The 22,785-nt window shown below is 45.0% G+C and overlaps 1 protein-coding gene across 2 annotated transcripts; it reads right to left on the bottom strand.

The window, feature by feature from the left end:
• Nucleotides 1-1,595: 1,595 nt before the first annotated feature.
• On the bottom strand, nucleotides 1,596-21,735 carry IL21R (interleukin 21 receptor). 2 transcript variants are annotated; one of them, XM_058815773.1, is made up of 11 exons: nucleotides 21,553-21,735; nucleotides 19,714-20,013; nucleotides 19,449-19,539; nucleotides 12,625-12,699; nucleotides 9,429-9,534; nucleotides 8,610-8,806; nucleotides 6,832-6,983; nucleotides 6,252-6,429; nucleotides 4,870-4,966; nucleotides 3,971-4,052; nucleotides 1,596-3,486 (listed from the first exon to the last, which is right to left on the bottom strand). In XM_058815773.1, exons 4-11 carry the CDS (start codon nucleotides 12,677-12,679, stop codon nucleotides 2,572-2,574), a joined length of 1,782 nt encoding a protein of 593 aa, XP_058671756.1. In that variant the 5' UTR covers nucleotides 12,680-12,699; nucleotides 19,449-19,539; nucleotides 19,714-20,013; nucleotides 21,553-21,735; the 3' UTR covers nucleotides 1,596-2,571. The 2 variants fall into 2 exon arrangements, with proteins under 2 accessions (XP_058671756.1, XP_058671757.1); XM_058815774.1 differs by lacking the exons at nucleotides 19,449-19,539; nucleotides 19,714-20,013; nucleotides 21,553-21,735 and adding an exon at nucleotides 16,980-17,016.
• Nucleotides 21,736-22,785: the final 1,050 nt, after the last annotated feature.

Genomic DNA, 22,785 nt, shown 5'->3' with positions numbered 1-22,785 from the left:
GCACTGTGCTCAAAGGGCAGCTCTGGAAGCGAAGGCAAACAACCTTTGCAGTGCTTCCTTGTCCTGATCCTAGAGTGTGTAAGGAACAGATCTTCCCATGCCCAGCAGCAGTGATGCAATGGCAGTGTTACAGCCAGGAATCCATCAAGACAGTCTTGTACATGGGTCTAGTGAGAGAACAGAGAGAGAGAGGCAGTTAAAGAACAGACTAACAGTCTGTCAGTATCAGCTTCTGTGGCCAAGAGACAGGGAGGCAGGGGCCATGCAGAAATGGAGATGGACATTTCCAAATTGGTACATCAGAATGGATTGTGGTGCTTCTCCCAGTACCTGCTTTTTGACCCTATTGTTCGTGGGGAAAAAAAAATTCCAAATCAGAACTGCTAGATCAGGGACATTTGCAGTTTGCTCCTGAGAGGCTTTGAAAACCCCCCACCTCAAACCCCTCCACATCCACAGTGACAACTCCCTGACCAAAAGCTTAATTGTTATACATTGCTTCAAAGGGAACTACTTCCCTTATTTTAATACCCTTGTGTCACACACTTGTTCATGAAGTCTGCCTCCTAGGGTGAGCAGAGATAATTTCCAGCCCAACATAACACCAAACCACCACCATCTATCAGATGTACAGCTACACAGCGTTCCAGTAACAGAAACAGTTCTTTCAGCAGTTCTGGGGCTATCAATACAAATGGAAACAGAGCACACAGGACTGAGATGTAAAGGGCCCCAGAAAAACAAGCGAGTTTCTCCTCTAAGCAGCCTGGGGTCAGTTACCACAGTGTAGTTTCTGAAGTGAAAAGAGCTGCAAGATGAAGCTGCAGAAGACTGTGCTGAGACCACCAGAAATGCTTCTGGTGCAGTACACATTTGCATCAACATGATCCCAGCGCAAGCTGCCCTCATAGGATAGTGTGGGGCAGTCAGCTCTTCAGGGCAGTGGAGCTGGGGTGATTCTCTGCTGGATTCTCTGCTGCCTTGTGGAGGGCATGTGAGGGACCAGTAGCAGCAGGGAGCATGCATCAATGCATCAGCACATGAAGACAGCTATTCCTATGACTTAGCACAGCACATGACAAGAAAAATGGAAAATAATGAGGGAAGAAACCAAAGAAGCTAATATATCTCAGAGCAGTACCCAGGAAGCCACTGAGCTAGGGATGTACTGGGGGAGTAATAACTACATGGACAAAACTAAGTCATGTAAGTCCAAAATCAACATAAAAAAATACCATGGCAGATCTGAACAATCAAACCAGAGGATGTGGATGCAATGCAGTACTGTCCCAGCACTCATCTATGAAAAAAACAACTTCTCTTTACTACAGTGCTCTCCCCAGTTTAGGGAGCTGTGGGGTTGCCTATAGTCTCAGGTAAGAGAAAGGGGTGAGGGAAGGGAGTTTATTGGTAACACAGCAACAACAGATCATTACTACACTGCAAACATGCATCATTCACCACAAAGGTTCTCTCAAGATACGACCTTCTGGAGCCAAGCAGTCTATGGGTTAGTAGCACTATGTCTATGTAAGATGAAGGTCTTCACATTCAATTTCAGTATTACTCTTCAGTGACTTTTTAAGACATGTATCCTGGACAAATCAGAGATATGGAGATGCTAGAGAGAAAAACAGATTCAAGGTTATAGTGCAGTTTCATATTTGGCTTTATTAGCTAGCAGAAATTGCTCAAAATTTGTCCTACTGACCTGTTAACTGCAGCAGAGCAAGTCCAAGGCAGAAGTGGCAGGCATATCCAGGTAGGACAATGTTTCGATAATTTTGGCAAAATTCTAAAAGCTGCTCAATTAAAATGCTTGAAAAGTACAGGGAGAGAGTCTGACTCAATAGAAAAGCCAAGTAGTGAGAGCTTGTTAAGAATTATATATATATTGAAGTCTTTTCATTTGCACTCTACCTGGAAAATCTTTCTGAAACCTGAGTCGTGCTTAGTCTTTAGTACACGCATTTCTGCAATGATTTCATAAGAATTAGTTTTGATCCCCATGGACCGGTCTGGAGCCAGTCTGTAATTAACAGACTATTACAGCTGAGTTTAAAGAGCCAAAGATAGTAGAAGGAAAAGTAACATCACATGTTGTTTGGAAAGGTAGGGGAACTTTAACGTAGCAAACGTGCTTGCCATGAGTTATGATTCTAAGGTTCCATGTGCAGCCAAACTCTTAAGTCATGTGAGAATACCAGGGAAAATAAAGTTCTGTACTCTTTATAAGATTATTGCAAAATATTTTTCATATCTATATAAGCCAAAGGATAATTTTCAAGGTACAGTTGCTTTTTTCTAATTTTTTTTTTTTTTTGACATCAAGGGAGGGTTGATCTGTGATTCTAAAAAAAACCAAAACCCAACAAAACTCAAGAACAATCAATCACAATAAATTTGAGACATTAATAGGATAAGCGGGAATAGAAACAAGTATATTTCTGTGGACCTAACAGGTGTCAACTTATGCAATAGAGCTTACACAAAGTAAACTTTTCTCTTCAGAATTTTGCTAGCCGTTTGCTCCTGGCACACTATGAAAAAGGCCCCACACTCATCCAGTCCTTAGTTTGTCTGTGTCCCACTGACAGGGCTCTCAGAGCGGCAGGAGACCCACTGCTTGACGTAGCTCCGTGTAAAGTCTTGCCCCTCTTGCTCAAGAGGGATGGACCCACAAATGGTCTGACTGTTTTGCCCAAATTCAGAGTCAACTGGACTTCCACAGTCTGAGTCCACAAAGCCACTGTCAATAGTGTCCAAATCTAGACAGATCAAAGGATAACTGTCACCAGGCTTTGTATTGTGAGGGAAGAAGTCATAGGAGCCTTCACTGTAGGAAACACTTTCACCATCAGGAGAAGGTAGAGAACCTGGATTTTCCAAATCCCACTGATAAGGCTGCAAGCAAAGGGCTTCTAGGATGCTCCCCACACCTCCTTCCACTCCCCTTTCTCCTTGCTGGTTGACTGGGACACTTGTGCTCCTCAGGTGGTCTGTGGACACAGAGCCTGAAGCAAGTATTTTGTCCTGTGTACTCAGATCAGCCAAATGTAAGTCACTGGATATCTTTCTGTCTTCCTCATCAAGGTTAACCTTGGGATAACCGGGTTCTCCAGCACTATCATCTTCCTTGTTGGTATGGTCATGTTCCCTGTACACATGATTACAGCTGCACTGGCAGTTACAAGATGTAAATTCATCAGCCACAGTCACTGTATCAATTGACAAATGCCCATATGACTGGTCCTCAGTCCCATCACTACTGCTTACACTGCACCCCGGTGACTGGCTACCATGACCTGGGGTAGTCAGGCAAGACACACAGGGCTTGCAAGGCAGATTCTTTCTTAGCTCATGCAGCTCTTCCGGTGGGGTGCTGTTGGAAGGATGCATGGTGTAAACTTCTAGGACTTCTGGAAGGACTATTCCCCATTCAAAGAAATCAAAGGTCATTTTCATATGGGATGCACCAACCCACTTCTGCAGAAAAAGAAACACAGGGAGAGGTTAGGTTAGCACCACAAGGTTTGAGGTTCCACAGAAATAACCAAATTTCTTACACTTTTGGAGGCATAAATTAAATTCACTGACTCAGGAGGATGCTGTTATTATGAGATAGGGGCAACTGCAGGAGAATTAATTGAAGTAATTGAAAATAATTAGCTCTGAGAGCTTTGTGGTTTTCTCTGACACTCCCGACAGGATCCCAGGCTTCAGAAATCCCATGAACTCAGCTCACACATTGAGACAGCACTTATAGAGAATAAAGAGTATAGATGTAACAAAGATTTTCATGGCACTGAACAGATACTGGAAAGCTCTGGTTCTTATATCTGGAGACATTTGGCATTCCTTTGAAATAGATTTCTCCTTCTACTGCCCTAATGAAAATCCCTTGCTCAGGATAGCATGATGGCCTTTTAGTTTGTCATGTACTCCACTCACTTGAGTAGCCCATTTATACCTTAAAATCTCCATTATGAGCCATGTAAAGAGGTTTGAAAAAGGGAGCAGGGTCTGGGATGCAAGCCATCTTCTTCCACAAGCTGGAAGAGAAAAGAGAAAGGCTTTGGGGTTAATCACACATTACAAATGCAAATCAAGGCATCTCTAGATCCATTTCAAGCAACTGGAATCACTTGCCCAGCCTTGTGAGTTAGCAACAGCTGAGGTTCCAAGGATGTCTTATGCTGCCAGAGTAATCTAATAGCCTTTCTTGTGAACCTCACTAGAGGTGAGACCTCAGCACTTGCACACACACATTCACACTGAGGTAAGAGGTTCCAGTTTTTTTCCTTCCTGGAAAAGCACTACATGCTAGAAATGCATTTTCACTGAGGCTGAGCTGGTTTGTGGTCTGCAGGCCAGACCACAAACCTATGCAATTCTTCTGTGGACCTAGGCTGTGCCAGCCCTATTGCTGCACCAGCCCAGCCCTCCTCCATGTCAGCATCCCATATCTCTTCGAGGGCATAAGAAGCCTCTGAGAGGGACAGAGGCCTCCAGCCAGCATTGAGAGACCTATGTCAGCTTTGAGAGGGGGCAGCTCTGGTTACTGTGCTCTCTATGTGGCAACTGCAGAGCACAGACAAGACCAGGAGAACAGCTCAGAAGGCTGTGTAGCCCTTGCTTCACGCCCATGTGCCACCATCTTGGCCCAGCCAGCTAACGGGAACAGAGTCACAGTGAAAAGCAGGTCACTCGGGGCAGCACATCAGCCAGTGACCATTCCTGGCTGTCCCTCACAGGTTCTTAGCTGCCCACTCATAGATATACAAGACTCAAGGAAGGCTGCATGTGAACACCCCATCTTTAACAAGGCAGAATAAAAGCATTAACTTCTGCCTCCTGAAGCATTCTTACCTCCGCTGTTTGGCCAGAAATGTTGTGATTGAAGCCATGATTGCCACGACAATACCAAACAACAACAGCCATTCCATGCCTGCTGTCTGTGTCACTGCTGGAGAAAGAGACAAGGTCATTCAGGCTCACCTTGCATTTATATCCTAATCAATAATCAGGAGATGGTGAGGGGGAAAAAGATTTTTGGAATGCAAATTGTTGTCAAGCATTGGAATGGACTGCCCAAGGAGAAGGTGGAGTCACTATCCTTGGAGATCAAGAGACTGGACATCGCTCTTACTACTATGGTCTAGTTGATTAAGTGGCCATCAGTCAAAGGTTGGACCTTTGACTGGTTGGACCTGATAATCTTGAGGTCTTTTCCAACCTAAATGATTAATTTCTACCCCAGATTCTCTCATTGAGATACTGAGGCTGTCACCTGGGCATCTGTACTCCAGACAGGTTTGATTGAGGGTGCTAAGTGATGACTGCATCAATGAAAGGAGCAGCACATCAGCTGCCCTATGACTTGGCTGCACAACAGACACCCAACAGTTAGGGCAGGACAGCTCCTTCCCACAAAGACCCCTGGTGTTCTGACTCCTGGCTAGGGACACCTCCACAGATGATCTGTGAAGTGAAAGAGTGCAGTTGATTAGAGACAGGTGTTGACTAGATGACAGTTTGGTAGCTGCTCTCCACCTGTGATGAAAAGCAGCATCTTTGAGATCCAGTACTCAGATATCCCTTAGCAAATGGAGCCTGGCCATGCTGCCACTGCACCAGGTAAACCCTGTAATACATCAGTTTGAGCTGCAGAGCAGTGAGAGCAGAGAAGCTCAGCACATACTGCTGGCAGTGATCACAGTAATTTTGCACTTGCTCTATTGGAGCAAAGGCTCCTTATTTCATAACCTCTGTTCCACCATGACAAGCATCAGTGTACTTCCATATACTGTGAACTCCCTGCAGAGTACTGCAGAGTGGTGGCTACCAAACAAAACAGTCCAGACACAGAACTCAGGTTTGAGAGCAGGATCCCCCTTCCCTCAGCTGAAGACAACACTAAGACCCAGTAGAGGAGATCTCTCCCATTTCTGAAAGCTGCAAATAGGACCCTGGACATTTGACACTGAAAAGGAAGCTAGAGGCTGCACTCCTGCAAGTGGTATCCAAATGTACAGCAACTCCACAAAACACTCTTTCTTTTGCCACGCTGTGAGAACGTCAATACTGACAGCCCAGGCTTGAGGTTCACATAACCAGTAAGGAAGCTAATCATACCTGTCTTCACTGGACTGTTTAAAATTTGTTCTAATTAATTAGATTTTATTAAATTTCTGAAAGCATTCTGTGACACTGGACTAATTGAAAGGGCAGGGAGATCTGGCAGCATGTACCGGCAGGGCTGGTTTTCAATGACAGCGGAGAACTCCATTCACTCCAAAAGCCACCATAGTCACTGTCTTCCCGGGGTCTAGCTCTGACTTGGAACTCATACTCAGTGTCCGCCTGTAGTTCCCATGGCAGGATCACCAATGTCCGTTTATCTTCATGAACAGCTTTAGTCTTCTGAGTCTGTGAATGATTAAACACCAAACACTAGAGTGACTGCTCTTACTTTGCTCACACTGCTGCACAGTGAGGATGCCTGCAAAGTAACCTCTTCTGCTTTCATGTTGTTTCTGCAAGGCCATGCTCTGACTGGTCAGCAGCTACATGCAATACTGGGCGAGCCTTCCAGGCAGGACAGCATGAGAATCAAACGAATTATCAGTCTTCCTCACAGGATCTAATACTTCTCACACAGCTTCTGCATCTCAATTAATTTTTGGATTTGCCTGTTTTCAGCCCAGTCGAGCAGAGAGACATTTTTTCTAAATTATGAAAACTCTTTTTTCCCACCAGTGCTGCTGTCTTAGTTGTGCTGCCCTCTTTTCTGGTACACCCTAGCTGATGCTAAACTGACATCTCACTTACCTCCCAGGTGTCAGTTCTTCTTTTGTAACGCAGCTGATACTCCAGCTCCTCATTCAAAAAGTAGAAGGAAGAGTTCTGGTAGATGGTTTCCCAAGAAATATTGTAACCCTCTGAGAACAAAGCGGTCAGGTTGAATGGAGGCTGTGGTTTTACTGAAAGACAGGATGGTGTTATACAGTTAAGAGATGGCCCAACACGGTAACAGCAATGCAGAGCGAGTAGGGAACAAAGCTGCCCTAGCAGTGGTGGGCCTTCCTACACTAGAGAACATCCACAGCATTCCTGTCCTCAGCCATGCATGGCACCCCACATGTGAGGAATATAATGAAGTCAGGACCACATTTATCTGAATATATCTTCTGCTTGTCTCTGAAGCTCCTCATTGCCTATGGAGAAGGAAAGATAGTACACAGAGCTAATAAACTCCTGGGAGATTATGTAAAATGTAGATCACCTTGTTCTTCTCATGACATAAAAGAACTCTGTGTAGTCACGATCACTCACAAGACTGGGGAAATACCCCTCAATGTAACAGAGTCATGAGGAAAAGTTGAGGCTAGGAGACACTGCATAAACCCACTGCAATTCCATGCCCCATCTGCTCAAAAAGCAAGCTTTTGTATCCCTGCAGGGAGTGTTCATAAACTGAAAAGCAGTAGTGCAAAACTCCAGCAGTCTGCAGGGCCCGCCGCTGAGCTATGATGCCTTTGGATGAGGGCCTCTAGGAGATATGCAAAGCACCACTACCCAATCTCTAGTCTGTCAGTGGGAATAAGGAGGCTTCCCGAAATGTTAAGGCATTTGTCAAAAAGATGACGTTTCTCAAGTAAAGTTTCAGAAGAAGCCAAATAGAAAAATCCTTTTCCTACATCTGCCTGATACCCATCTGCCTGGCTCACCACTCCTTTTTTTTCACAGTTTGATACACAGCCCAGAATTTACCAGCATTCCACCAAGTCAGCTACATGATTGCATTCTGTCTGCATGTCATGCAGGAGAAATGACTAGGAATTGCCCCAGAAAGGGGAACTGCCACATCCAGTACATCTGGGAAACCTTGTGCCACCCAAAATAATGTCATGTTGATTCAGGTGTCCACTGCAAAAGCCTTTTGAGAGCCTCCAGCTCCTTGGATATTACAAGAGAGCTCTACAAAGACTTTTGACAAGGGCATGTAGTGATAGGACAAGGGGGAATGACTTCATACTGACAGAGGACAGCGTTAGATGGGATATCAGGGAGAAATTCTTCTCTGCAAGGGTAGTGAGGAACTAGCATAGGTTGCTCAGAGGAGCTGTGGCTGCTCCATCCCTGGAAGCGTCCAAGATTAGGTTGGATGAGGCTTGGAACAACCTTGGTCTAGTGGAAGGTGTCCCTGCCCATGGCAGGGAGTTGAGCTGAGTGATCTTTAAGGTCCCTTCTAACCCAAACCATTTTAAGGATTCTGTGATTTGTGACATTTGTTATAAAGTAATTCCTCCTGCCCTTTAGAATCTAGCCAAGAACAAGCTCTTGCATAGCCTAGGTATGAGATTGGTCTAAGGTGGATATTTATCACCTACTGCTTCATGGGGAAAAGGAATTTCCACACAAAAAGCATGGAACAAGCCAGCTTGAAGCCTAAGCATAATAGCAATAATAAGAGTACAGTGCTTTCTGTAGATGAATGTACAGCAAACATAGCCCCACACTGCTTGCTGCCACTCTCATCCTTGTCCAGACTATCCTAGCACATAAAGTCAAAGAGTATTTATGGAATTCACCATTTTTGTACTTACTGTTGTCTGACAAATAAAATTCTTTGGAAAGCACGTGCTGCCTATCAGCTATCTGTGTAACATCCACCTGGACTTTGGTATCTGCTAGGAGTTCAGTCATGTCCACAGTGCACATGTACTGTGTGTGACTGGTGTTTCTTGACAATTGCACGAGACTGCAGGCTGCCACAGTATTTTCTGGATCTTCCTCAGGAACCCTAAAAAAGCCAAAATAAAGAAGTCTGCATGTATTACATGCGGTAGTTGGATTAATTTGTTGCTGAACCACCAGGCACAGGAAATTACTAAAATGAAAAATCAACATGTTCAAATAAAAAATTATCTTTGAATTTCAAAACATCTTTTTCCCCTTCTACTTGCTCAGCTTAGCATCTTTGAGAGAAATAGGAAAGTGTTTCTGGAAAGGAAAGGTGCTCCTCAGGGCTACACAGCCCAAGACTGCATCCACTTCCTTGCTGGGACAGAACAGCAGCAGACTGGACAATCTACATGAGCCCTGCCAATGCACAGAGGTGATATTTCACTTTTAACAGCAGCAAAGGGCAAGATATTCCCATGGTAGCAGAGAAGGCAATGCTAAGGAAGCTGGAACCAGCACAGCAGTCAGCAGCAAGAAGCACAGTCAGTGCAGACAGGAACCAGGGGTCCTTTGCTAGGGAAGAAGTCAGTTTGTAACTGCGGTGCAAAAAACCAAGTAAAAAACCAGCATGGCAGCAAAACCAGGATTTCTCCCTAACAAAGAGGACAGAAGGTCACCACTGTGCTATGGCCATATAGAAGCTTCTGCTAACTGGACTTGCTCATCCCACCAAGACATACCATGTAGCAGTGAGATTGTATGAACCAGCACCCAACTCATCTCGCAGGATACAGGACAGCGTCTGTACATAGTCCACAAAACAAGTGAGGCTTTCACAACACACAGCTGTAGGTTTGGAAAGAGAAAATGCAAGATCAACTTCTGTGATAAATCAACATATGCACTCCTCAGGGTTCCCACTATATCTGAAGGAAACAGACCAGTCTCTGATAACCGCCCTCCCTCCCACTCAAAGTCTCCAGTTTTGGGGCTTAAGACATGTTCCAACTCTACAGGGTGACAAGTCATTGACGGCAAGGTAAGTGTCAAACAAAAACCTATTAAAAACGCTGTAGCAGCCAAAATCGGGAAATGCCCAAATTGGGACTCCTGTAGAATCACTACAGCAGAGTCACATATTTCTGCAGGAATCTTAGCTTATATGGCACATAGAAGAGGCCTAAAACCCAGTAAGAAACAGTAGCATATTCAAACATTTTAATGATACCACTTTCAAAATTGAGTACTGTTCATTGCTAGTCTAGTTTTCATTGTACATCTACATAGCACTTTACACATTTTTTCGAGTGCTATTTTAGTAATTTTTTCTTTGCCATTCTCTTTTCTGTTTTCTAAAGCTTGATATCTGCAGTATCAATACTTTTTATGTCCAGCTCTAGAATCTTGAAGTACATTTTAAATGAAATTTGGGAATAAAAATACTGCAAATTTGTAGTTACTGTAATTTCAACCAAACATTCCGATAAGCACAATTTATTAATTACAGACTTCTCAAGAGAACTTGAAATGCAATTGTAGAACTTATACTGGTCATTAGGAAAATCAAGTAATTTTTTGAAAGTGGTAACAAAACAGCATTTATACTCTTCTACTTGCTCTGCAGGAGCTCTGCTCAGAGAGCGCGTGCTTTGTAAAAGTACAATTGTCCTGTACATAACACACTTATCTCCCTGGATTTCAAGGCAGGTAAGATAGTAGCACAGTGAGAAATGTCTGCATTGACAAGTCCCCTCCTGACAGCTCCCTGGGCTGACAAGAACCACCACCATTACACTAGGAAATGGCTGAATGAGGAAAGGCCTGCAGGTGATGCAGCATGCCATGCTGGTTCAAACCATGCCTACTGCAGTGACCATTCATTTCTGACATGTAAAGTAGTACCCATTTTCGATGGGAATAAAATGCTCTTCACCTAGGAAAACCCCCATGATTGTTACATCCATACTTAAATCAAGCATGTGTCCTCCCCTACTGCAAAGGCTGCTCCCAGCCTCCTGAGAACACACTACTTTGCAGCCATCAGGCAACCAAACCCTTTGATGCTAACCATGCCGCAAGCTCACTTCCCTTTGTTGTTCTGCTGCTTTCTTGGTTAGAGAAGCTGCACTCCCTGCTTCCTCCTCCCCTGTTGCAACATGCTTATGTCCAGAGTGTTGTTTGTTAACGTGATATGCTCAACAACCCCAATGCCCAATCTTACAGCTGAAGCTGTACACAGGGAACCACCAAGGAACGCAGACAGTGTGTGCAATGAAGGACCAGAAACATCGGTTCTGCCCTCCAGACTAAATGGCTGTCCACACAAACAGGCTGCCTGCATTGACAGTCACAATGAACAGCACGCGTGTCCAGCGGAGGGTGCAGCCTCCTTCTAGGGTGGGGTAAGTCCAGCGGAAAACAAAGTCCAACTTTTCCCAGCTGAAGTCATCCAACATTTACTTCCTAGTCCTCACGTATCAGAGCACATGCTATTCTCCCTACACAAGCTCTGGGCAGCACTCAGATTTGCATACAAAATCCTTCTTAACCCAAAGGTTTAGGATGGTGGCAGAAGAAATTTGGGGATATTTGCAACAGATTGGTCCCAAGGATGTACATATGATTTTTTTAAACCTTTATTTTGACTTTTTAATTTCATACTGACTTCAGAATTCTTTTTTAAATTTTAACTAAGTTCTCACATTTTATTTTGAACCCTCAATAGACTCTTCTGAGAGTCCTGGACCAAGTGCTGTTTAGTTCAGAATCCTAGGCAACATACTTTTTCTCTTTTAGCCTAACTTTATTCTCCTAAAAAAAAATGGGGTTAGGAAACTCTTGAATTCTTTTAGAAAGGGCAACAAGTATTAATAGGCTATTAATCATCAGTAATTAGTGTTCTTATAGGTTATTATGTTGATTAGTCAAACAGATTACTATTCATAGGTGGACAGACTACTATTCCTAGGTAGCTGGTAAGTTGCAAGGGTATCTTTGGGCAAGACTCTGTTAAAAAAATTAAGATGACAGCTTTTCACTGGGAGAGGAATAATTAAGTATCCTAAAACCAATTAGTTAGATCTAGGTTCTAGATCTACGAGAAATGTCTCTCCTTGGCAGCTTCAGAAACAAAACTCAAATACTTTTAACAGTAAGATCTAGATTTATCAAAACTGAAATTAGTACATGGTAATTCCCTGGCTTGCATCACAGAAAACTTGGACCAGACATCATAGCGATCCCCTGTGATAGAAAGATATAATTCTGAATGCATCTTTTCTCCTTTTTTAGGTCTGGGGCAGGTCCAATGCTTTGCCTACAGGCAGCAGGTAAGATACTAAACTTGCATGGTTCCCTGCAGACATGGTTGTCACTGCCTTTTTCTGTCCAGCTGATCTGTTCAGAAAGTCAGGTCTGAGTCAGCTGGAGTTTGCAGTGTGGGTAGGAGCCAGAAAAAAAAAAGGGGGGGGGCAGGGGGTGTGACTGTGTGCACAGTCCAGTCCCAGGCAAAGGGACTCAGACTAGGAGAGGTTCACTACACTGATCCTGGCTGACCAGACAACAGCAACCCTGGGGATATCCTGGTCTTGGCCACCGGAACCTTTTCTACAGCAAAGGGTACTTTTGGTGGGGGAAATCCTACTCTAATGTCACTAGGAGACATTTCAGTGCAAGGCAGGCACTGCCTCTGCAGGCTCTCCACAGGTGCTGCTCCCCAGAGCCGTATACAGCCTGGCTGAACTCTGCCCAGCTGTGCACCCTCCTGTGCCTGCCCTCCACTCACTACTGCATGGAGCCCTCTCGCCTAGGACCTCATCCTCCGCTCGCTGTCCCATGGCAACCTTGTGCCATGCACATCTCATCAGAGCTGGCACGTATGGTCACTAAGATAAATCCTGTGGTTGTACAATCTGAAAGAAATATCTGAGGACTTACTGTACTGGAATAAAAGGCAGATGAAAATATTCTGACGCCACAGTTTGTTCTTCATGGTGGTTCTCACTGGATGTCCTGGGGAAGAAAAAAACCAAACAAAACAAAAAACCACAAACAATACTCCCACAATTTAGAGCTCTGCTCAGACATTTTTTTTGATTAAGGTTGAGGTGGACTTAATCTTGCTTTCATTTAAACATCTAAAAGTAGAGGGCCTTATTAAGACAATTAACTTCAGCTCTTCTGTGTGTATCTTTGCCATGGGCTAAGGGGGTTATGACCAACAACCTGCCAACTTGCCATAAGCAAGGTCTGTGAAATCTTTCCTCTTTGCTAGCACATGCACAGAGAAAGCAGCAAAGGGACTGCAGCTCAGGCTATCCAGGCAACAAGAAAGACTCTTGTGCTAATTGCTAACCCATTTTTTCTTCATTACTATCTTGCAGCTAGGAATGGCTTGCCACTAGAAGTGACATTGCTGCAGATTAAACAGCTACACAGTGAATTGGCCAAATGGAGTCTGAATATCATTGTGGGTCTGTGTGAGGAAAGCCAGTGAGAACTCATTGATTTAGCCTACCTGTAGTTAAATAAGCATGAAATATCTAGTTAAGAGACTCCAGAAAGACAGACCAGAGAAAAAAAAAGAAAAAAAACCCAAAAAAACCTAGACTCCCATGTAGCATACGACAGAACAATGTACAGTACTGACTGCAGGGAAAGGCTGCCCTAATGGTATAGTGAAGAGAACCTACAAGAAAGTCTTCAGAGAAGATGACAGCAGGATGTTTAAAACAGAGGAAATGGCATCACATACAAATGACTGTTCAACCCACAGCCCCTGCTCCAAGACAAAGCCCTCAAGTCATATAATGTATTTAAGGCTGTGTTTTCACAGTATTTAAATATTTATAGAAACACATGGATGTGCACAGAAAGACTTAAAATATGCTCTCTGCAGAGTATTGGCTTTGATACCTGGCACAGACTTCAGCACTGTTTTCTCAAGTTATTCTTAAATGGGGCAAGACTTTGGAGAAGCAATGTGTATTATTTTGGCAACATAATTTCATTGAAAGCAAGTTGCAAGGATGCATAGACAACAGGAAGGACCCATATGCCATGCCACATAGTGTGATCTACCCTTTTAATTTAAAAAACCAACACCACTTGTCCTGTTGCAACAGACTCCGCTAAAAAGTCTGTCCTTATCTTTCTTACTGGCTGCCTTTAAATAATGAAAGTTGCAGTGAGGTCTCCTCAAAGCCTGCTCTTCTCCAGGCTGAACAAGCCCAACTCTCTCAGCCTGTCATACATAGCAGAGGTGCTTCAGCCCTTGAGACACTTCTGTGGCCTCTTCTGGACTCAATATAGCAGTTGCACATGCTCGTCACATTGGGGGGCCCAGACCTGAAGGCAGAACACCAGGCAGGGTCCCAAGAGAGCAGAGTAGAGGGGAAGAATCCCCTCCATCAGCTGCCCACACTACTGGGGAAGAACCCCAGGACATAGGAGTTTCTGGGCTACCAGCACATATGGGCTGCTTATGGACAGCTTTTATTCCACCACTGCCCCCAGGTCCTTGTCAGCAGAGCTGGTCTCAATCTGTTTGTCCCTCCGCCTGTATTCATATGGGCAGTTCAAGGTATTTAGGTCCTGGGGTGCATATGCAGCATCCACCACAAGCAACAAATACCCAGGCAATCACCCAGCAGAGAGAAACCCATGAAGCCTTTAAGACTTGGGGAACATTTGTGGAGTTTAAAAATTTCCCAGGTTTACTCAAATAATGAAAGCAAAACAAATTTAGCAGTCACCAGAAAGCCCCTGCAGCCTCATGTGAGCTCACAGATGTGCTCTCAGGGTGTCAGTGCCCAGGTGAGACTAGCAAGACTCATTCTGGAGGTGCCACAGACACAGGTGTCACACCCTGCTGTGGGAGCAATGATGCAGCTGCTGCCCCTTCTTTCCTGCCAAACAAACCCAGCCCATGAAGCACTGTTCCAGCTCAGCAAGGAGCCCCAGACACCCAGCCATCCTCCCTCACCTGCTGCCACTGGCAGGGCAGACTCTCTACATTTGTACTCCAGCCCTTCTTTCTGCATCACACATTGCCTTGAGTAAACACCTTTTCTTGACCCCTCTGGTCCAAGCTCTCCAAGTTTTCTCTGTATAATAACTTTCATCATTACCACTACTTTTGGTGGTGCAGTCCCCAGGCACTGAGATACAGTCCACTGTCTAACTCCATCTTGTGATCTCACCCATCTTCCATAGCTCTTCTCCAAACCCACATTCTTTTGAGGAAGGCCTGCTGTTATCCTGCTATCTGAAACCTGCTCATTTGACTTCATGCTGAGACTGGCTGCACCATGAGCCCATCTCAGCATCACTTAGTATTGTGACTCTCATGCTCCACACTCTTGGCCACCATAGAAAATTAAGAAAGGCAACTTGTGAAAGAAAAAGAAAAAAGAAAGGAAAAGGAAAGGGAAAGGCTGGGCCCTCCGAGAGGTCTGCAGACCCACCACTTATTTCAGAATCCAACTGGCAGGGCCTCTCACGCTTCGTATTCACGATATTGCAGTAGCTCCCTGTTTTTATGCTTATTCATGCCTAAATGAACAGACCAATGCAAGGAAAGTCTTTGCTGCCTTTACCTATTGGACTGTGGTTTCTTTCAAGGACCTCCCCTACTTTTCTTTCTCCGCTTAGATAATGGTACCATTGACCTGAAGGGACAGGCAGGACTTAACTGGAAAAAGTCAAAGCAAGGAGCCCAAGTAGATGATTGGGTAAATGTCTTACAGAGTTACCAGAGACTGCCATTACACAACGGTGGGAGGTTAGCATACAGCCTTGTAATCTAGAAGGAAGATTCATGAAGATGAGCACAGTAGCAAAAATAAGAAAACCAGTAGGATCTGCTAAAATAGCTGCTAAAACAAAGAGACAATACCTCCTCAGTTGGGATGCCACTGTTCCATCTCTTACCCTCGCCAATGCCCCCAGATTAGTCCAACATTAATCTTCTTCTATTTCCCTACCTCAGTGTGGTAGGAAGGGACTCTGACCTCTAGGAGCACCACAGACAGTTTCAGTACTGCTGAAACTGTCTGACCTCCTGGCTGTGCTCCAGATTGTTATGAGGGGACATGGACAGACAAGACATGTGCAGAAGAGCTGGGAAAGCTGCAGCTCTGCAGCAGCCTCTTGGTGGTGTTTGATGCCAAAGACCTCATGACTTCAATGGAGATGTATAGCAGCCCTAATTCTAAAGCATGCTCCAGTGTCAGGCCCCCTGCAAGCTTCAATCCCAGTCTATTATTGGGGCCCCCACCTTTCCTACATCCCTCCATTTTTTACACCCTTCCCATTTGCTTTTATCTGTCAGCATGTGATCGTTAACCTGGAGGAAAGAAGGGCAGTGGGCAATGAGCAAAGGCAGGAACTTATTCCCAGTCTGGCATTAGAAAAGTCCTTTCTACCGCCTCGTTTCATTTTCTCAGTCTGTGAAATGGGGACTCAGAATCAGCTTCATGCATCCTTGCAACACAGACACTTGTTATAAAATGTCAAACATTTTACAGCTGCCAAGTGCCACATCTGCAAACTCTGTAATATCCTTATGAGATCACAGCAATGAAGCTGAGTAGCCATTCATAATATACACATGTAAATGATGCTACAAGTTTTTAATATACCAGAGAACAGGAAATAGGACCAATACAGACAGACATTTATCAAGATTATTTTTGTTAAGAATCTGGAAATATGATGCTATAAGCTGCCAAACATTGATGCAGTCTAAGCTGACAGTTTGAACTGTTTTCAGGAAATGTATGTACTTAAAACACAAAACAAAAAAACCCCCCAAAACAACAACAAAACACACACACAAAAAAAAGGTAAAAAAACCCCAAGGAAACAAAAAAAAAACCCCACCACAAAAAAATCCCCCAAAAACAAACAAAAAAAAACCCCCAAACTCCAAATCAAAACTAATTAAGAACTCAGTTTAAGTAAAAAAAAACAAAGGAAAAAAATATTTCCAAACATGAGAAAATTAATTTTTTGCACCCAAGCAAAAAAAAGAGTGGAAGACATAGTCCACCAGTTATATGCCCAAATAAGCTTTCTTCTTGAAAAAAAATCATTATCAATGCACACTGCCATCTAATCAGAAAGCTGAAGCAACAGGGAGACAAAGGGGTGCCCTGACTGTCCAGAGGCTAAGAGCAATGACGCTGGGCCACAAGGGCCACATCAGCTATAAGAAAGATTTACAGTGAAGCTGCAACATCAAGCAGGAACAAACTAGCAGCAGGGAGAGTTGGTGGAAACACAGATATTACCTGCCCTGTTCTGTGCATTTCAGCCCTCCAACACTTCCATGACCAGCCTGGTTAAATCATTACTGCAATTGCAGACCCCACCTGGGGAGCTGAGGAGCAGGTGGGGCTCCTTAGCACTGAGGAAGAGCAAAGCCGACTTGTGCACAACCAAGGCCGGGTGTATTGGAATACACAGTGATAAGTGGAGATTGACGTCACCACTGTATCAGTATTACTGTGCCAACAGAAGGATGTGGTGAGAGGAGGTGATGAATTCAGGTCCAAACACCCACACAACATTTATTACTGTACTGTTCTGCTTTCTTACATGAGAAAAGGGTGGGAGAGCTGATAAAAACTCACAAGCCTCATATCTAAAAGGTCATAGTGGGGCTTAGATTTCTGCAGTGAGGAGGCATCAGTGTCAAGGTATTAGAGGGCTAAGCCAAACTGCATAATACAGGATGTGCCACATTGGAGACAGTCAAAGACCACTGCATTCAGCTTCCATCCTTTCCCAAAATGGCCCAGGATCAGGGCAACAGCACCAGTCCTTAGACTACAGGCAGGGAGGTCATCTGGCTCCTACACAGGTGAGGGGCTCACCCCTGCTGTATCTCACGCCTGTGACTTGTGTCTGGGCCGGGGCTCTTTAGATGGCAAGGTTGATGCTGAGGGAGGATCCACCAATTCACCTAATCATACCTTTAAAGGGGCTTCAAGGAACACACACACACTCACTGTATCCTTGGACAAGAGGGAAATGAGCAGCACTGTGGAAGGATTTGGCACACACAATACAGCGTGGAGGTAGGAGGAGCTAGGAGCAAGAATAAGGAACTGTAATAACCCAAGAAGACTGCAGCAGTGAAGTTGGCACAAAGCAGCAGGATGCACGATGAGGGAGCTCCATGTTAAGCCCTCCAAACCTCTGACTCACCCTTTGAAAAACAGATGTTTTGGAATGTTCAGGCCATGGCAGGCAGCTCTTGAGCATGCTTGCCAGGTAGTTGCTGGTAACTGAGCTGGTTGCACACTGTCAGGGCATGCATGGTCGCATGAACTCAATCCAGAAGCTACTCCTCATTGTGTTTGGAGCGGCCTCTGTGAAAGACCAGCTCTCCCTTCTGCATGCTTTGAGGATCACTCACAGGCACAATGTCAGGCCCAAGCTTCTAGAAAACACTTGTCTCAGCTGATGGTGCCTGTGGGCTGTGGAGATTGCCACCTCTCTTGGGTGCAGTGTGGGACAGTACAGGGTTAATGAGGCTGCGTGGCTAAGTCAGAAATTTCCCAGAAGTAATATCTTTCTGTTGTGAGGATAGCACACTAGGACAGTGCTGTAGCTTTTGCCCCCTGATTACACAGGACTCTCCAAGGTGTGCCAATATTGTTATTTGTGCAGAGGAGGGAGGGAAAGAGCAGCATGTCTGATCAGTCCAAAGAGTGATAGTCTGGCAGACACAAGCCATACTACTTTTAAACCATGCAATAATATGTATTTGATATTACAGAGCTAACTTTAAAAACAGGAACACTGGTAGCACTCTAAGACTAATAGCTTTATAAATTTAAACACATTGCACCAAAAGGCCTGTTTTTCTCAAATTTAACTCATAAAAAGTGTAATTTCAGCCTAGCCTGCAGCAATAATATTCACCAAGAAGCAAGCGTGAAGGGCACACAAGGGAAAGCTTGGTAGATTTCTGTTATTCATGACCCAAAACCATTTTGCCATCACTGGAAGAAGGGCAACATCATTATGTATTTATCAGCAAGATAAATCATTGAAAAAACAACATTCAGAGCTGACAATTCTATCTCTAGGATATAAAACCAGTCATGCTTGGAGTTATCATGTTCATGATTTGACGAAAAAGAGAAAAAACTCCACAGAAACAGTACTACCTCTGTACTTTCCTCCTATCATAACAGAATTAAACCAATATCCCCAGCAGCATCAAAAATACAGACCTGGCATAACTTTAGAGTCAAAGGCACCATTACTGGCTGGTGACATTTAGGAGGAAGATAATCATACATTACAATTAGTGAAAAATGGCAGAAGGAACAGCTGAGACATGAGTAACAGTGTTCTACTGGAAGGGAAAGCAATAGAAGAAACCACCTCAAAGCTCAGGAAACAAGCTAAAATATGAATGAGCCAGGGAGAAAGCGGAGGTGTTAGTCAGCAAAGCAGCAGGTTGAAAAACACTGAAGCTCTAGAGGTGGTGGCTGTGAGCTGATACAGGATGCTGCAGGGGAGGGAGGAGTGCATTGCTTTTAGTCTGGGGAATACTGAATGTCACCTGCAGAGACCCCAGTATCCTGCCCTCCTTCCTCCCTTCTGCCTTTGCTAGTTATCTGTAGCCATCAACACTGGGGTCAGCCTCTTGTTTTCCCCAATATCCATGGAGTCTGAACCCATACTCCATGAATGCTGTTGTAAAAGGACTTTGCTTTGGCTCTAGCCTGAGGAAAAGAGCTTACCTTCACAGAGCTGTGGCCATGTACGTCTCGCTCATATGGAGGAGATTGCACAGAGGCTTGTATCTTCTCTTAGGAAATCACCCAACACATGCTGGTAAAGAGAAACAGGAATGACTGTGCTTGTGAACTCACCCCAACCATCTGGAACAGAAACCTACAGCTCTGCTCAGGCTCGAACCCAACATCCGCAGCTGCACCATGCAAAGCATGCCCAGAGCATCTCTGCACAAGGTCAGCAAGACTCACGCATTCCCACAGTGCTCACCTGAGCTGGCAGCGCTGGCAGAACTCCGTGCTCCTTCCACGCAGGTTGGCAGAAACTGACCCTCTTAAGGCAACATTGATCAGCTTGTCCCCAGATCTCTGCAACTGGGGACACACCAAGACTGGAACTCTACTCCTGGCACACAGCTGTTCATGCCAAGATCCTCATCTGCATCTCATGGAGCTCTGTTCTACCACAGCTGTCAAAAATCAGCACATCCCACCTATCCTGCCTGGCTGCAGCTCTTCCATGCTTGGGGCTGGTGCAGCAATGGAGCGTGCCTTAGGCAGTTTCTGGCACCTGTCACAGGGTGAAAAACACACCAGCTGTCTTCAACCTCGGCTGTGGCAGCATGTGCAAAGCAAAGGCCTGACACAGCAAGCTGCAGAGGGGTGGCCAGCTGCATCTGTAAACCACAGAACATGCAGTCCTAATACATTCGGTGACTTCTCATGTCACTGGCAGCAAGTGACGTGCCTTTAGGAGAAAAGGCAGGAAGGGAGTGGCTTCTCAGAAAAGCCACCCTTGTAGCCCCCCTACACTATAAAATCTTGCTACTCAAACCCAATATAGGAGCAGAGCCAGAGTTGTACGAACAGCAGTTCTTACAAGTTGTTTAAGTTTTTAAGTTGCAAGAAGAGCAAAGGCAGCTTGACCAGAAGTGGGAAGAATTCCGAATACTTTTGAACAATGGTGTCTGTTGCAGGGGCACAGCGTAGCTCAGAATGAGGCCATGAAATAGCCAGCACAGGCCAAACTGTGTATCCTAATTCTTGCTATAGCAGAGGAAACAAGGCATTTCATGGCTTCATTGCCCCCGGTCATGTTGTGGAGGAGCACGCTATGTGTTTCTGAAGCACCTCAGCCAGGCAGTGGAGGGGAAAGACCAGGCAGCAGTGAACTGCCCTGCACAACCTTAAGCCCAGGGCCTGCCAGACATGTGCAGCGGTCAGCACTTGCAGCACAGCACAAGCCACCTCCTCCAGACCTCAGCTGGCTGTTTACCACAGGCACTGGCTCCATGGCCAACGCACATCTGGTTCTCACAGAAACTCCCTAGGGTGTCAAAACAAGAACTGGGGACTGGTTATAAGGCTGACCCAGGCGTGGAAATTCTACCCCCAGAATGCCGTCCAGTGCTTTCTCACCTCATTATAATTCTTGCTGCTGTGTGGGTGGCTCATTGCAAGTGAAACCAGCAGAAGCTGAGCTGGGGAGAAGCAGTCAACCTCAAACCCTTCAGCTTATAGTGAATTTCCCCATTTCTAAGACCTGGGGAAACAGCACCAAGTAGGAAAATCCCAGTGCTATGTATTAGTCAACAACTTGGTAGCCTTCAATCAGAGGACAAATACCACACTGTTATGAATGCCCTGCTCTTTACGATTGGGTAGAGACAGGGTGAAGGAAGTGGCTGATCCATCACTAAACTGGGACAGGAGCTCCTTAGGATGCGTCCCGTGCTCCTTGGACTGGGGCAGGTCTAGCACAGAAATCCCTCTACCAAAGACAGATTGTGGCTGACAGGTTGTACTGTAACAGCTCTTGCCATGACAACTGCCTCTCTGCATTCAGAATACAGAATCTTAGGCCTCATGAACAGATGATCAGTTTTACAGACAGCATTCTAAGAGCAAAAAAGACCTAAACAGCTGTTCCTCCCCTCATGCATCTAAACATGCCACAGCAGTCAGTTCCCCATTCTGTTCAACAGTTTTTCTTCTCTTTCATCTTGCAGTCTTACTTGAAGGGACAGTATGGACATTTCAATGTTATAGAAAACTACAGGATGGGCAGATTGGAAACAGGACAGCAAAAAGAACAAATAGAGCAAAGCACCTTTGGCCAGAGTTCTGCAGAGATGTAAACTTCCTCTCAACAAGCTTGTCACAAGGAATGAAAACACTCAGGATTTAGCAATCCAGCTGTGCTGCTGATAGCTGTTAGGCACTCTGGGAAAACAGGCCAACAAATGGCAATTCATTAGGCTTTGGTTGTGTTAGTGAAGTAACTGGAAAATGCTCTCTTCCTCACTTGACCGTGTTTTTCCTTTGCTTTGGAGCAATCTGCTTAGAAAGACAACAGTCCTGCAGTTGAAAACTAACCAGTTCACTGGTCTCCTTGCTTTTTTACCAGAAAATTCCTTCTGACCTTGTGACTTTGGTGCAGTAGGAGAGGCCTTGAGGGCTGTTGCCATGACTGCAAGGTCTCAGTCACAGAAGCATGCTGAAAGAAACGAAAATTCCAGGTAATGTGAGATCAAGATACATCATCATGTGGGAGCCTGGGGCAGACCTTGAATTCAGCAATCTGCAGAGGTGAGAAATGATCTTGTGTGCATGCATGGGCAACAATTAGTAAAAATTACCAATTTTTTTGTAAAAAATAGGCAGCCAGTGACGTGCCTGTAGGAGAAAAGGCAGGGAATGGCTTCTCAGAAAAGCCACCCTTGTAGCCCCCCTACACTATAAAATCTTGCTACACAAACCCAATATAGGAGCAGAGCCAGAGCTGTACGAACAGCAGTTCTTACAAGTTGTTTAAGTTTTTAAGTTGCAAGAAGAGCAAAGGCAGCTTGACCAGAAGCGGGAAGAATTTCTAATACTTCTGAACAATGGCGTCTGTTGCAGGGTGAGCCAGACAGCTGCCCCCTCAACCCCACTGTCTGTCTCCAGTTTTGGGTTATACAAAGACATACGAACAGGGATCCCCCTTCTCTGAGAGTTAGGCTCCATTTCACCAAAGAAAGACTGAAGGGAGAGAACAGGAAGAATAACCCCACACAGAAAACCATCATATGGGAACGTGCAGACTGGAAGGCATAGCTATGTTGAACAAAAAAGCCAGGGAAAGGCAAAACGGAGCTGGGGATCAACAGAGAAGTAAGTGCTGCAGCAAAGTTGGCCTGAGCAGACCTCTCCAGCCAGGCACAAGCCTTTGTGGATGCTTTCTTCTCACAAAGAATGCAAGAGCGAGCATAGGTGTAGAAGGGAAAGAAAGCACCACTGGTGTCCCTACATAAACACCTCTACTACTTTACCATCTTGGAAGAGAGATTTGCAGTACCAGTTG

Source organism: Ammospiza caudacuta, chromosome 17, assembly GCF_027887145.1.
Source record: "Ammospiza caudacuta isolate bAmmCau1 chromosome 17, bAmmCau1.pri, whole genome shotgun sequence".
Taxonomy (NCBI): Eukaryota; Metazoa; Chordata; class Aves; order Passeriformes; family Passerellidae; genus Ammospiza; species Ammospiza caudacuta.
The sequence above is the reverse complement of the archived record's forward strand: the minus strand, read 5'-3'. Positions and strand labels throughout refer to the sequence as shown.